Here is a 14,964-nt window from a genome sequence, read left to right on the forward strand (position 1 = left end):
TAAATCACCAAAGAACTATTGTGAAATTTTTACAGCTTGTTCTGGGAAATCCAATCATGACTTTTTCACACATTGAACTCTGGTTGATGGGCGACTTCACAAACAAGCACTCTTTTTTCCTCAGACGTCAACGGTGATTGGCGACTTGTAGTCTCACCTCAGCGTGAAGAGTTTGATATCATTAGTTTTGGTGCCTCCGGCTGCAGCGAAGAAGGAAGCATCTGGATGAGCAGTTGGGAATATTCTGACACCTATCTGTGGAAAAAGAAGATGGTCTAATTAGACCGAGTCAGGACGAGCTGACAAAACCCAGCCCCGGGACATGTTTCCGAAAGACTTTCCTGTCACATGTCTACATGTCAACATACCGCTCTCAAAGCTTGCCTCAGTTGAAGAAAAGGATTTATTGTCTTACAATTGTCAGGGTGTTTTTAACTTAAAAAAACCCATTGGGTATTATAGTATAGTTACACAAATGCAGCCCAATAAAATGAAAATTTAAGTATTTGCGTTAAGGACATGATTTGGATCCAAGTTGTGTACCCAGGTTGCATCTTTCATTGATTCAGTGATTGCCAGTTTTCAGCAGTTAAGTTTTTGCATGATGATGGAACTTCATAAGTTCGCAGTCCCTTATTTATAATTCAACAACTTTGAAATAGCACACACCAACAGCGCTCGGTAAAATTTTAATTCTCCAGACTAAATAAAACTATCACGTACAAGTTTAGTGAAAGTCATCACTCTGTACACTCAGAAATAGATTTATACTATTAACTAGTCTGTTGTTCCTTGGGGATCCATGGGCTCCAGATTGGGTAGTGTTTATAAAAAAGGTAGCTGACATTTTTCAAGGGTGGTAATAAATTATGCAGAGTTTCTATAATGATTTGCAATGGCACAGAAGTGGGAGTAAGTCACCATCAAGTCACTCTCAAGTCATGAATCAGCAAGTCCCAAGTCAAGTCTCAAGTTAGCTGTCAAACACTTGGTGGTCATTATGACTTCAGACTTGAATTGGGACTTACAGATTGATGACTTGAGAATGACTTGACAGTGACTTACTCCCACCTCTGGAATGGCGTGAGTCCAGAATGTAATTATAAATGTCCATTGTTCAGTGCTGTTACATAATAGCCATAATTTCTCCAAAAATATTAGTCCTATCACCTTTCCGTTTTCGCGAACTTCATCGTGTTAGGGGACTTTTTACTAGTGAGACCTATGAAGCCATGCTTAAAACCCCTCCTGTGTTCCGCTGGTGGAGGTATGCATGCTCTGAGTGCACGTTCTCATAATTATTAATTATTATTAAAATGCTTGAGTGCACGTACTGTGTGCTATTGTTTCACTACTTTAAATTTACAGTGCTTGTTCAAAGACAAGTGTATGGAAGCTCATGTCTGCTGAGACTGTTACCCAATGAGCAGCAACAGTCAGCTATAAAACAGTGACAGGTCACCAGCCCTCTTAGAACACATGTACCCTCTGGCACGTGCACATGTGAGAGGGAAGAGAAGAAGGAAGTATTTCATTTTTACAGCCTGTGATATCTGTAAATTATTACCTATAGTGGGAATTCTACAACTCACTTTTTGACCCACCCTGCCTGAACCTGCAATTTTTTTCTGACCAAGATTACCTGTACCAACCTACCTTGGGGGTAAACCTGTGGAAAGCTGCAAATTACAGGTTAACTTGTGCATCACTATTTTCTGAATTATGCCAAACAAAGAAGCCAATCTCAGAAACCCAAAAAGAAACATTTGCTATGAGACATACAGTTATGAAATTATATAAAATCAAATTTTTACAGAATGTCAACATTATAAGAAAACCGACATAATTTTGATTTTCAATCACAGTAGTGTAAGCTACGAAGTCAAAATGACAACTTTCTAAGTCATAATAATGAGGTTTCTTGATTTATTTTGTTCTTTTTTATATTATACATCATAACTGTAAAACAGCCTGAAATTTCAACTTTCATACTTTATTGTAAATTATTAGGTCAAAATTTCAGTTTTCCAAATCAAAATTAGTTGAAAAAAAAATTAAAATTCAAGTCTGTAAGCCATGATTATTATTAATGAGTAGCATTCTGACATAAAAGTCCATTTGACTTTCATCATATTTAATCTTGCTGTCAAATTGTTTATATATTTATTTATAAAAGCAGCTTTTTTTTCAGGGTGGAAATAGTGTTCCACAAAATTCAGACAAAATTTAGAATTTTATCTCCATTATTATTATTATTCCAAATTTATTATTCCATTGATTTGTTTTGGTATGAACGAGCTTCCATATTGAAATAAGTACACATTCATGCAAAGTAAACACATATTTCCTGTGCATTCGTTAATATTTAAACGCAGAAAATGATAATAGCACAAGGTTGTCTTCTTTTCATAGCAAGTTTGTGTAATGTGAAAATCTCACACTCTAGCTGGATCACTTAGTCGTTTCCTTAAAACAGCGGCAGAGTGAGCGCTCTTCCCCTCTTTTCTCCACCCTCCGGTGACGTCGCAGAACTTCCTCTTCGCTGTTTCCGTACACAATGCCTCAGCTGATGACGTGTACCCACGACAGTTAGCTAGTTTAGCTATTTATCGAAATAATAGCGGCATAAATTAAATTAATATCACATTGTAGTTAAACTAACGGTAAAATACAGAAGATGGAGGTGATTTACCATCAGACAAACAAGTGAGTTGTTCTTTTTTGTTTGAAAACTACACACTCTTAGCCTGCTAGCTACTTACCTGTTAACCTTAGCTGTTAACAAACGTTTCGAGTCCCAAATATGTCCACGTGTATTTATTAACGTTTAACACAAAATGAGCAGTTGTGTTTTGGTGCCGTTTTTGTTTTTTTAATTTATTTTATCCTTAATTGTGAAAGCATGTGGAGGCATTTGCTTTTCTTGGAGCTTTTTTTTTTTTAAATAAGAGAGGATTAATTTCCATTATGATCATAATTACCTATTTGATTTGATCATTTATTGTTTTTCCACTCATTACACTGTCTTTTTTGGGGGGATTAGGCAAATCCAGGAGGTGCAGTCGTTTATGGGACATCTGGAGAAGACAGACCGCCAGTCAGTACACTGTGAGTCTAAATCACTTTTAGTTCATCTGGGCCATTTTTAATTCTGCGTCCTTTGTTGTGGCTGCTCAGCTCTGCTAATGACGTGAGAGGGGCTGGTGTCTCCCTGGTTGATTGTTGTCTGTCCCTCTTTTATTCTGGGCCGGCTGGTGCCAGAACAGGAAGCTGCTGGGAGGGCGTCTTCTCGATAATGGTGGGAGCCAGGCGGTAGACACCCCCTTTTCCTAAATGATGATGACATCAAGTTACATTTTACCGCAGGAAAGGGTGTAAAAGATACTTTAGAAAGATACTCCTGTGGCGACACAGCACTATAATGAATCAAAGAACAAACACCCACAGACTCAACAAGCTGAAAGTTTAATGCTGTCATAGAGTCTAACTTAAATCATGTCATGTTTCTTCCCATAACCTACAATTGGTGACTGTAAATTACTTCCAGGCGGTGTGTGATTGGTCACCAGTCTTCTTCTTCTTTGTCTTTCAGCTGTTCCCGTTAGGGGTCGCCACAGCAGATCAATCGTTTCCATCTCACCCTGTCCTCTGTATCTTCCTCTGTCACACCAACCACCTGCATGTCCTCTCTCAGCACATCCATGAACCTCCTCTTTGGTCTCCCTCTTCTACTCCTGCCTGGTGGCTCCATCCTCAGCATCCTTCTCCCTATATACCCTGGGTCCCTCCTCTGCACATGTCCAAACCATCTCAATCTCGCCTCTCTGACTTTGTCTCCAAACCGTCCCACCTGAGCTGTCCCTCTGATATGTTCATTCCTAATCTTGTCCATTCTTGTCACTCCCAAAGAGAATCTCAACATTTTCAGCTCTGCCACCTCCAGCTCTGCCTCCTGTCTTTTTGTTAGAGCCACTGTCTCTAAACCATACAACATAGCTGGTCTCACTACTGTTTTGTAAATTTTCTCCTTCACTCTTGCTGATATTCTTCGGTCACAAATCACTCCTGCCACCTTTCTCCACCCACTGCACCCTGCCTGCACTCTCTTCTTCACCTCTCTACCACACTCTCCATTACTTTGAACAGTTGACCCCAAATATTTAAACTCATCTACTTTCACCACTTCTACTCCTTGTAACTGCACTATTCCACTGGGCTCCCTCTCATTCACACACATGTACTCAGTCTTGCTTCTACTGACTTTCATTCCCCTTCTCTCCAAAGCATATCTCCACTTCTCCAGACTAGACTCAACTTGCTCTCTACTCTCACTACAGATCACAATGTCATCTGCAAACATCATAGTCCATGGGGACTCCTGTCTGATCTCATCTGTCAACCTGTCCATCACCACTGCAAACAAGAAAGGACTCAGAGCTGATCCTTGGTGTAATCCCACCTCCACCTTGAATGAGTCTGTCATTCCGACTGCGCATCTCACCGCTGTCACACTATTCTTGTACGTGTCCTGCACTACCCTAACATACTTCTCTGCCACTCCAGACTTCCTCAAAGTCCACAAACACACAATGTAACTCTTTCTGTCCTTCTCTGTACTTTTCCAACAGTATTCTCAGAGCAAACATTGCATCTGTAGTGCTCTTTCTCGGCATGAAGCCATATTGCTGCTCACAGGTCTTCACCTGTTTTCTAAGCCTAGCTTCTACTACTCTTTCCCATAACTTCATGCTGTGGCTGATCAGCTTTATGCCTCTGTAGTTACTGCAGCTCTGCACATCACCCTTGTTCTTGAAAATAGGAACCAGCACACTTCGTCTCCACTCCTCAGGCATCCTCTCACTTTCCAAGATTTTATTAAACAATCTGGTTAGAAACTCTACTGCCATCTCTCCTAGACATTTCCATGCCTCCATTGGAATGTCATCTGGACCAACTGCCTTTCCACTCTTCATCCTCTTCATAGCAGCCCTCACTTCTTCCTTGCTAATCTCTTTTACTTCCTGATTTACTCTCACCACATCATCCAGCCTTTTCTCTCGCTCATTTTCTTTATTCAACTCTTCAAAATATTCCCTCCACCTTCTCAGCACACACTCCTCACTTGTCAGCACATTACCATGTGCATTTTTTACCACCCTAACCTGCTGCACATCCTTTCCAGCTCTGTCCCTTTGTCTGGCCAATCGGTACAAGTCCTTTTCTCCTTCCTTACTATTCAACTTCTTGTACAGCTCGCAATATGCCTTTTCCTTTGCTTTTGCCACTTCTCTTCTCGCCTTACGCCGCATCTCCTTGTACTCCTGTCTACTTTCTTCATCTCTCCGACTATCCCAAAACTTTTTCGCCAACCTCTCTCCTTATGCTTTCCTGGACCTCTTCATTCCACCACCAAGTCTCCTTGTCTTCCTTCCACTGTCCAGATGTCATACCCAGTACTGCCCTAGCTGTCTCCCTCACCACATCTGCAGTACTTTTCCAGTTGTCTAAAATTACTTCCCCTCCAACTAGTGCTTCTCTCACCTGCTCGCTAAATTTCACACAACATTCTTCCTCCTTCAGCTTCCACCATCTGATCCTTTGTTGAGCTCTCACTCTCTTCTTCTTCTTTACCTCTAAAGTCATCCTACAAACAACCATCCTATGCTGTCTAGTGACACTCTCTCCTGCTACCACCTTACAGTCTGTGATTTCTTTTAGCTTGCATCTCCTATAAAGAATGTAGTCCACCTGTGTGCACCTTCCTCCACTCTTATATGTTACCCTGTGCTCCTCCCTTTTCTTAAAGTAGGTATTCACCACAGCCATTTCCATCCTTTTTGCAAAATCAACTACCATCTGTCCTTCCCCATTCCTATCCTTGATACCATATCTACCCATTACTTCCTCATCACCTCTGTTCCCTTCACCAACATGCCCATTGAAGTCTGCTCCTATCACCAGTCTTTCATGCTTGGGCACACTCTCCACCACCTCATCTAACACACTCCAGGAATCTTCTTTCTCCTTCATCTCACAACCTACCTGTGGGGCATATGCACTGATGATATTCATCATCACCCCTTCAATTTCCAACTTCACACTCATCACCCTGTCAGACACTCGCTTAACCTCCAACACACTTTTAACATACTCTTCCTTTAAAATGACCCCAACACCATTTCTCTTCCTGTCCTCACCATGGTACAACTTGTACCCACCGCCGATGATCCTGCTCTTGCTTCCCTTCCACTTGGTCTCTTGCACACACAATATGTCTACCTTTCTCCTCTCCATCATATCAGCCAGCTCTCTCCCTTTACCAGTCATACTACCAACATTCAAAGTCCCCACTCTCATTTCCACCCTTCTAGTTTTCTTCTTCTCCCGCTGTTCGTGGCAACGTTTTCCTCCTCTTCTTTGTCGTCTTCGCCCAGCAGTAGCCCAATTTCCACCGGCACCCTGTTGGGCAATAGCACCGGTGGCGGACGTTGTTAACCCGGGCCGCGACTGATCCGGTATGGGAATTCGATTCTGAGTCTGCATAGTTGGGTTGGCTTGTTTTACGCCGGATGCCCTTCCTGACGCAACCCTCCTCATTTATCTGGGCTTGGGACCGGCACTCAGAATGTACTGGCTGCACACCCCATATGGCTGAGTTTGGTCACCAGTCTGTATATGTTAATATTTCTGGCAGCCTGTCCACGGTGTGGCCTCTTACCCTGTTTGCCCCACCATCATATCAAAATCAGTAGGGGCCATTCCAGGCCAAATCAGTCAGAGACTCCCAGGTTGCGACTTTGAATTTGAAGAAAACTTAGCAGCGCCTTAAGGGATATCGAGATTTCAAAGTCATAACTCTATTAATTTGAGGAGCCATACTCCTTTTACATGGTTGCAAAGTTTGTTTGGTTCTGTGAAAGGTCAAAGCCTAATTTCTGAATGAGAATGCTGAAAATCGCTATTGAGGTCAATTGTTACCTGGAACTGAGTTCTGATGAAGCATTAAAAAGTTATAAGCATCTCAACATCACATTTTTATTTGGCAGAAAACTTGTCCTGACCTTTTGCTGTGATTTTCTGATCAACCCAAATGTGATATTGAGATTCTTGTAAATACTGAATGGTTGACCACAGCCTGGTTAATATGAGTACAAATTAGCCAGCATAGCAATTTTCAGGTTTCTATTTAATTTGTAAATTATGATCTTTCAGAATTTCTCAAACTGTTTCAGCAATTAGTGTGGAAAAGGGGTGTGACACCCAAAATTAAATTGGGTGTAATGCGAACCTCTTGGATTTTTCAGATTTTCCTTATGCCCGTGTGTGTGTGTGTGTGTGTGTGTGTGTGTGTGTGTGTGTGTGTGTGTATATATATATATATATATATATATATATATATACACACACACACACACACAGTGGTCCCTCATTTATCGTGGGAGTTACGTTCTTAAAAATAACCCGCGATAAGCAAAATCCGCGAAGTAGTCAGCGCTATTTTTTGCAATTATTATAGACGTTTTAAGGCTGTAAAATCCCTCACTACACACTTTATACACTTTTCTCAAACAGGCATTAACATTTTCTCACTTTTCTCTCCTGTGTAAACACTCTCTTTTTTCTTCTGGGTGAGAAGATTATAAACAGACACACGCATAACACAATGTGTGTGCTCTCCCTTCGCTTACTGCCTCCGGAGGTACGGATGCAGGACCTGCAAAGAATCCAAGTCCTCTCTCGGTGGCCACGGAGCTCTGAGGCTGCAGTCAACATCCGCATCAAAACAGCGAGCGTAGTCTCTGGACCTGTTGCCAGATTTGGCGCAGCTCCGCACAGCAGACAGGAGGGCGGTGTGAGTGGCCCACTTCTGCGTTTACCGAGCCCACATACTCCGTAAGCGCATCGGAGGCAGTGAGAGCAATCGCGGTGATGCCGACCGGTGCCGCGACCAGCCCACCTGATAAGGACGCAGAACACAATGCGCTGTTTAAAAAAAAAAAAAAAAGCATGCAAAATTGCACAAAAAAAAAAAATCCGCGAAACTGCAAGGCCGCGTAAGGTGAACCGCGTTATAGAGAGGGACCACATATATATATATATATATATATATATATATATATATATATATATAAAATTTCTAAAGGTACAAATCGTTAACCTTGTCCTTTGTTTTGTGTTTTTTTATTATTTATTATTGCATTTTAACCTGTGAAGCGCTTTGTGACCTATGTCTGTGAAAGGCGCTATATAAATAAAATTTACTTACTTACTTACTGACAAGAAATTTTTACCAGATGTTGGTAACAACCCAAGTAAAACTCACATGCGAAGAAAGCAAGAATAAGTACAGATATTAAGTTATGTGTAATAATGTGAAATAACACAGGGAAAAAGTATTGAACAGGCTTACTGATAATATATTTAAAGCTCTAGGGCCACCCAAATTTAACCAAACTGGCAAACTTTAGTTTCTACTGAAATCCAAGCATTGTAGTGTTGGTTTATTTTAGAAACGTCTTGTAAAGTACAGCTTGTTTTAATGAAGGGAACATTTTTCTGTGGGAATGCCAGAGCAAATATTTTCTTTTCTTTTTAACACCATCTTCAGGAGGACGTGCATCTGTGCACGCATGCATGAGCTTTTGACCAGACCAGAAATGACCTTTGACTGCAGGTGATGCGCGCACGCATATAGCGTGCACGCTGACGTCCCTTAGATGTCTTGAAAATCACTTCAGAGGTGTTACCTGCTTACAAGAACAGCATTTTTAGTTTTAGTAGTGTTTATTTCTCGCTAACTTTTACATAATATATGAGAAACATGTTCGATGTATACAGAAACGCCATGGTTTCAGAGCGTTTTCTGTCATGTGGGATTAGCAGCCAGAGAGAGATCAGCCAGTGATGTCACATTGCCCCTCTTCTCTGATTGGCTGTCACTGTGTCATTCCCATAATGCCTCGCGCAAGTCTGGTGAAGCCCCCACATGATCTATGATGTCGCTGTCATAGACTTTATGGGTCTCAACAGTTCAAGATCGTTTGTTCTTTTGATAATTTACTCATCAGGGGAACTTTTTATTAATTATTTTCTAGACAACATGAATATTTCTCATATGGGCAATGTCATATTATGAATCCCGTTTAAAGGCTCATAAATTAAATTGTAGTGGTACCAAACAAAACTTTATGCCTTAAATCTTAAAAAGCGTAGTGGCCCCTTATCTTTAATACTTCATACAAAAGCCTTTGTTGGTAATGAAGCTTCAAGTCACAGGCATTGCTAAAGTGTGATTTTGGCCCATTCTTCGACATAGTCTTCAAATCTTGAAGATTCTGTGGACCTCGTCTATGAACTCTGATCTTTTAGTTATTTCCACAGATTTTCTATTGGATTCAACTTAGGTGATTGGCTGGGCCATTCTGGCAGCTTCATTTTCATTCTCTGAAACCAATTGCGTTTCCTTGGCTGCGTGTTTGGGATCAATTCTTGCTGAAATGTCCAGCCTCATTTCATCTTCATTGTCCTGGTAGATGGCAGCACATTTTTATCAAGAATGTCTTGGTATATTTGTCCATTCATCCTTCCATCAATTATATGAAGTTTGCCAGTGCAGTATGCTGAAAAACAGCCCCACACCATCATGTTCCCACCTCCAAATGTCACTCTTGGTACAGTGTTTTTGGGGTGATGTGCAGTGCCATTTGACCTTTGAACATGGTGTGTATTGTGGCATCCAAAGAGTTTAATTTTGGTCTCATCTGACCAAACTGTACCTCGCAGTATTTCACAGGTTTGTCCAAATGTTGTGCATCAAACTTTAAACACGTTCCAAAATGCTTTTTCTTGTGTGGTGAGCGCGCATACAGGCCATGGTGATTGAGTGCATTCCTTATCCTTTTCTTTGAAACAATTGTACCTGCTAATTCCGGGTCTTTCTGAAGCACTTCACAAGTGGTCTTTGGCTCTTGGACAGCTCTTCTGATAATTCTTTTCTCTCTTCTGGCAGAAATTTTGCAAGGAGCACCTAGTCATGGTCAGTTTATGGTGAAATGTTTAAAGTTGCCAGGATCTTGAGAGAGCTCTGTACCTCTATCTGTCATGTTTCTTGTGTGACACCTTTTTTTTTAGGCCATCAGTTGGGACTAAACCAGCTGATATTAATTTGCACCGACAAGGGGCAGGGCTGCTTTCTCATTACTGACAAATTTGAGAAATTTCAGCTGGTGTCTTAGTTTTCCATGCCTTTTTGCACCTCCCTTTCTTCAGGTGTTCAATACCTCTGCCTGTCATTTCACATTATTAGACATAATGTAATTTCTGGATTATCTACAGTTTGATTTCTTTGTATGTATGGATTACTTGATTTGTTATAGACATGTGGTAAAACTTTTATGTCAATAGTATCATTATAAATAAGTTGTTTTTTGTTTGTTGTTTTTTTTTTTACTTTTTTTTTTTTTTTTTTTTTTACAAGTTTTAATCCAAAAATGAGGCTACCTGAGAACTTGTCTGGAAACTGGTTGATTTGTAATCAAATGACCCAAAAGGTTAAGATAATGGATTTATGCATGGATTGTCGTCTTTTTTTCCATTGTGCTCTGTTTTTGTTTCTTTATACAAGTGTTGGAGAACGAGCTGCAAGACAGAATCGACCGTATCTTCAATCACTTAGAACGTCTTGAAATCCTAGCTGGCAAAGAACCACCGAATCGCCGACAGAATGCCAAATTGTGAGTTTGCAGTGACTCAGTTGATGGTGACCCTGCAGTCCAGGTACTGTCAGAGTGAGCTGTATCTCATGAAGTCATAGTGTGTGTGTGTGTGGGGAAGATGAAACAGGCTGCCCTGTGGCAGCATGGTGATATGGAAACATTTCTTGAGATGTCCCGTCATCACCGACATTCCTGCTGCATTGGGCAAACAACTGTTTCTGAGCTGGGTAAACAGGCCCCAGGGGACACGTCGCACCACGTCATACAGCACATCTATGATCGTAATAGATCACGTGTAGGGCTGCAAGGTGCAGAGGAGCCTGGATGAAGCTGTAGAGATGACTACAAAAGTCTTGGCCATTTTGTTGTAACAGTTTAAAGAGAGAATGCACCCATTCATAGCTACACTGAGTTTGAGATGCTGTCCATCATGCAGTGTTATGAAGTGCATGAGAGCGGTGGGAGCATCAAACCAAACTTAAGCTGTTTTTGTAGGGAAAGAAATTTTGTCAGTGGCACAAAAAGGTAAAGACATGTATCCTCTGTCCACCCTCAGGCGAGTGGACCAGCTTAAATATGACGTTCAGCACCTCCAAACAGCGTTACGGAATTTTCAGCACCGGCGCCACACCAGAGAGGCCCAGGAGAGAGAGCGTGAGGAACTCATGAGCCATACCTTCACCACCAATGCAAGTCAACTTGATTAAAAACTACCAGTCATCTATGCGAAAATACACCTGCCACTTAACGTTAGGTTTTTAACACACAGTATCAAAGTATAACATTAAAACATGACAATTTATAAGGAATTGTGTATTGTACTATAGTCCTGGTAAAAATTATTGGCAGTCCTGATTTTCAGTCAAAGGTCTGGGTAATTTTCAGTTGTTTACATGACCTAAGTTAACTGATGAATTGTAGTTTTACTGCATGAATCACTAATTGTTGCCAGTTTCTTATTTAAAGAACTATGAGAGTATCAGAAATGGTTACAAATGAATATATTATTCCATAGACTACAAGGCAGTTCCCAAAGATCTGAATCTGTTTCAACAGCAATATTATCAAGAAGTTTCGACTTTTAAGACACTTGCAGGACTTGGTGGAAAGAAGAAAGTCAGTAATGGACATCTGTGTGGGTTGGTGAAGACTGTAGACAAACCATCTAAATAGTTTCAATGTGACCTGGACCAATCTGGTATGTTGGTTTCAGCCAGTACCATACACTGCATCCTGAATCAAATAGGGTTCCACCATGTGCAAAGGACGAAGACGCTACTACCGAAAGAGGCACAAAAAGATAAGAATGTTTACAGAAACTTGGATAAACTACGGTCTTGCTGGGATCATATCATATATGGACAGATAAAACCACAGCTCTTTAGGAATGCTGTCTAAGGGGGGTGTTTGTTTTTTTTGTAGAACAGAGGATAAGGAGCTGAAATGCCAATATGTAGACATGTTTGAATCCCACCCATGCTGTGTCCTTGGACAAGACAATCTGCATTGTCGACCAAACTGTAAATGAATACTGGGTACTTAGCTGGGGACGTAATCTGTCAAACTGGTGGGTTATCCAGGGGGAGTCAAATACTTTGATCTACTTTACACTATGAAATCTGGAGATAAGCACAAGCACTGCTGGGCCTTAAGCCCCTTTCACACCGGACCTGCGTAGAGTCGCAGTGTTTTGTATCGAGTACACAGGAATGGCTGCATACGCTGCACGCACGGGGGGGGGGGGGGGGGGGGGGGGGGTTACAATGACCTAAGCACATGTCCAACACCACCAAAAAAAAAATTGATAGTACAGGTGGCAAGTGTCCCAAATCCCAATGATAACCTCTGGAGAGACCCATAATCTGCCATTGCAGAAAGGACTTCTGCAAACTTGAAAGAGCTTGAAGGCAATGGAAATGTGCCAGAAACTACCAGCAGTCGGCTGCACGAAGCTTCTAGGATAGCTACGAAAACATTTAGAGGCAGCCATTGTTAACTGAAAGTTCTGCAACCAAATTATTGAAACATGGCAGTAATTTCTTTAAAATACTTCCATATTACAATATTTGTGCATTTTAAATTTATTTCTGAACAGATTCTGAAGGTTGACCAGGACTCTAGTTTCTCTTCGTTTCCTGACAGCTCAGAACTCAGCGGACGATACTTAACATAAATCAAAAAGGTGTTTCAGGCTTAAAATTAGCTTATAGCAGGACAGATTCTGCATGCAGATAAAGAATTATGGCACTTCAAAATTAACATGAAAAGCTGACTAGATTTAACCATAAAAAGTTGGACACATTTGCACTACCTTTTTAAAGAATGTTGTTTTTCAGCAGGATGCAGATACCTCAATCCCCATAGACGAGACCCTACAGCTCAACTCCAGCTTGCACAACGCACACAGAGGCATGGATGACCTCCTGGGCAGCGGCAGCAGCATCCTGAACGGCCTCAGAGATCAGAGGGCAACACTGAAGGTGAGCACATGACTAATCATGATCAAACAGAGAAACCCCACAGTTGCAGCAGAACACGGGACTCTTAGATCGAGCGTATAGGCTGTTCTGCTGTTTTTAAATGTTACATTACTTGCCCGATTAGTCAATACGATAATTAAGATTTGGGACATTTGCCAGTGGTGGTGTTGCAATATTTTTACAATAATTGCATAATAGTCACAAAATTATGTTAGTTATTTTAACTGTTGTGTCAGAAGGTTCAGTAAAACAACTCCCTGGATCTGATGAAATTTCCATAAGGAAATGTTTGCCTGTGAAGCATCACCAAAGATTTTTTTTTTTTTTACACGAGTAAAATACATCTTTGTCTTAATTCCTCAATATAATTTTCTTTTTTAAATTTCTGTGCTGTTTAATATGTTTATATGTTACCCAAAGTTAATGTGTCAGGTTTGTCGTCACATTTGGTTTATTGTCGCTTGACTTATCTTGATGCATATTTTGTTGGTAAGATATTAAGCGCATCACTCGAATATGTATGCATGGTGTAAAAGGAGCAGACAACCAACCCCCCTTTGTTTTTTTTGTTTTTGTTTTTTTAAAGACCTCAAGGTTAAAGGAGCTCCACCAGATGACGTCTGGCCTCAGGCTGTGTAATGTCCAGAAACATCTCTGTGCTTCCAGATTTTGTAGTGAAAACAAAACCTTCTTGCCGATGGTTACGTTTTTTTTTTTTTTTTTCTTCCCATTGACCAGACTGGTGATAATAGTCTTATTGTTAACATGTTCTTGCTCAGCTGGCGAGTGAGTCCTTGTTTCCAGGGTGGGGATGGTCTTGCATCAGGCTTCTTATCAGGGAGTCTGTTGATGAAGACTGTTAGCTTGGTTGTCTAGCCAAGAGAAACGACTGACTAAGCATGGCGTCATACAAATCAGGAGAATCAGCCTTGTGAATCCCCCCCACCCCACTTTTTTTTTTTTGAATTTAGCACGACTAACAGTGTCTGTCTGTGTACAGGGGACACATAAGAAGATATTGGATGTGGCCAATATGTTGGGGCTGTCCAATACAGTGATGAGATTTATTGAAAGGCGAGCCACTCAGGATAAATTCATCATGATTGGAGGGATGCTGCTGACCTGTCTCTTCATGTTCCTGGTTATCAGATACCTTGGCTGACCACGATCCATCTGCAAATATCAGTATTGAATGGTCCTGGAAATTCCTACATCTGACCCTTCAGACTAGAAATGTGAAAGTAGAAACATCTGACAGTTTATTTAATAAAATAACAAAAATGTGCTATTTGTTTTTGGGCACTTATCTAATTGTAAAGTTGATGAAATTTAAACAGTATTTTATTATGCTTGACGCTCCAACAGGGACAGAATTTTCCAATATGCTCAATTTACTGCCACAAATCTGTAATCTAGTCTTTCACCAAAAGCACTCTGAAACTGTAAACCAATGACGTGACACAGTGGTTGATGTCCTGGGGGGTGGGGGTTCCCTTATTCTGCCCGTAGTTATTCTGCCACGCTGTATGTTGTTGCCGTGCATTGTGCTTACTGTACTTAACAGCAACAAACTTTTAAAGAAAACAATAGAAACAATTATTCTCTAATTGTCATACTGTTTCTCTTTGAATGAATGCTTTGTCTCACTATGTGAGTTATTTCTCTGAATAAAACATGTTTTTGCTTTCTTGTTACATCCACGTGGTGACTGTCCCAGACTACTGACACGTTGCTCTTTCAACTGGATTCTAGGTAACTAGGGTGCCATC

The 14,964-nt window shown here is 40.9% G+C and overlaps 1 protein-coding gene across 1 annotated transcript; it reads left to right on the top strand.

The window, feature by feature from the left end:
* The first annotated feature begins 2,536 nt into the window (after positions 1-2,536).
* Positions 2,537-14,422, top strand: gosr2 (golgi SNAP receptor complex member 2). Its single transcript, XM_034189529.1, has 6 exons — positions 2,537-2,706; positions 3,044-3,108; positions 10,625-10,733; positions 11,272-11,404; positions 13,055-13,195; positions 14,196-14,422. The coding sequence occupies exons 1-6, from the start codon at positions 2,678-2,680 to the stop codon at positions 14,355-14,357; spliced, it is 639 nt and encodes a 212-aa protein (XP_034045420.1). The 5' UTR covers positions 2,537-2,677; the 3' UTR covers positions 14,358-14,422.
* Positions 14,423-14,964: the final 542 nt, after the last annotated feature.

Source organism: Thalassophryne amazonica, chromosome 16 (genome assembly GCF_902500255.1).
Source record: "Thalassophryne amazonica chromosome 16, fThaAma1.1, whole genome shotgun sequence".
Lineage (NCBI taxonomy): Eukaryota > Metazoa > Chordata > Actinopteri > Batrachoidiformes > Batrachoididae > Thalassophryne > Thalassophryne amazonica.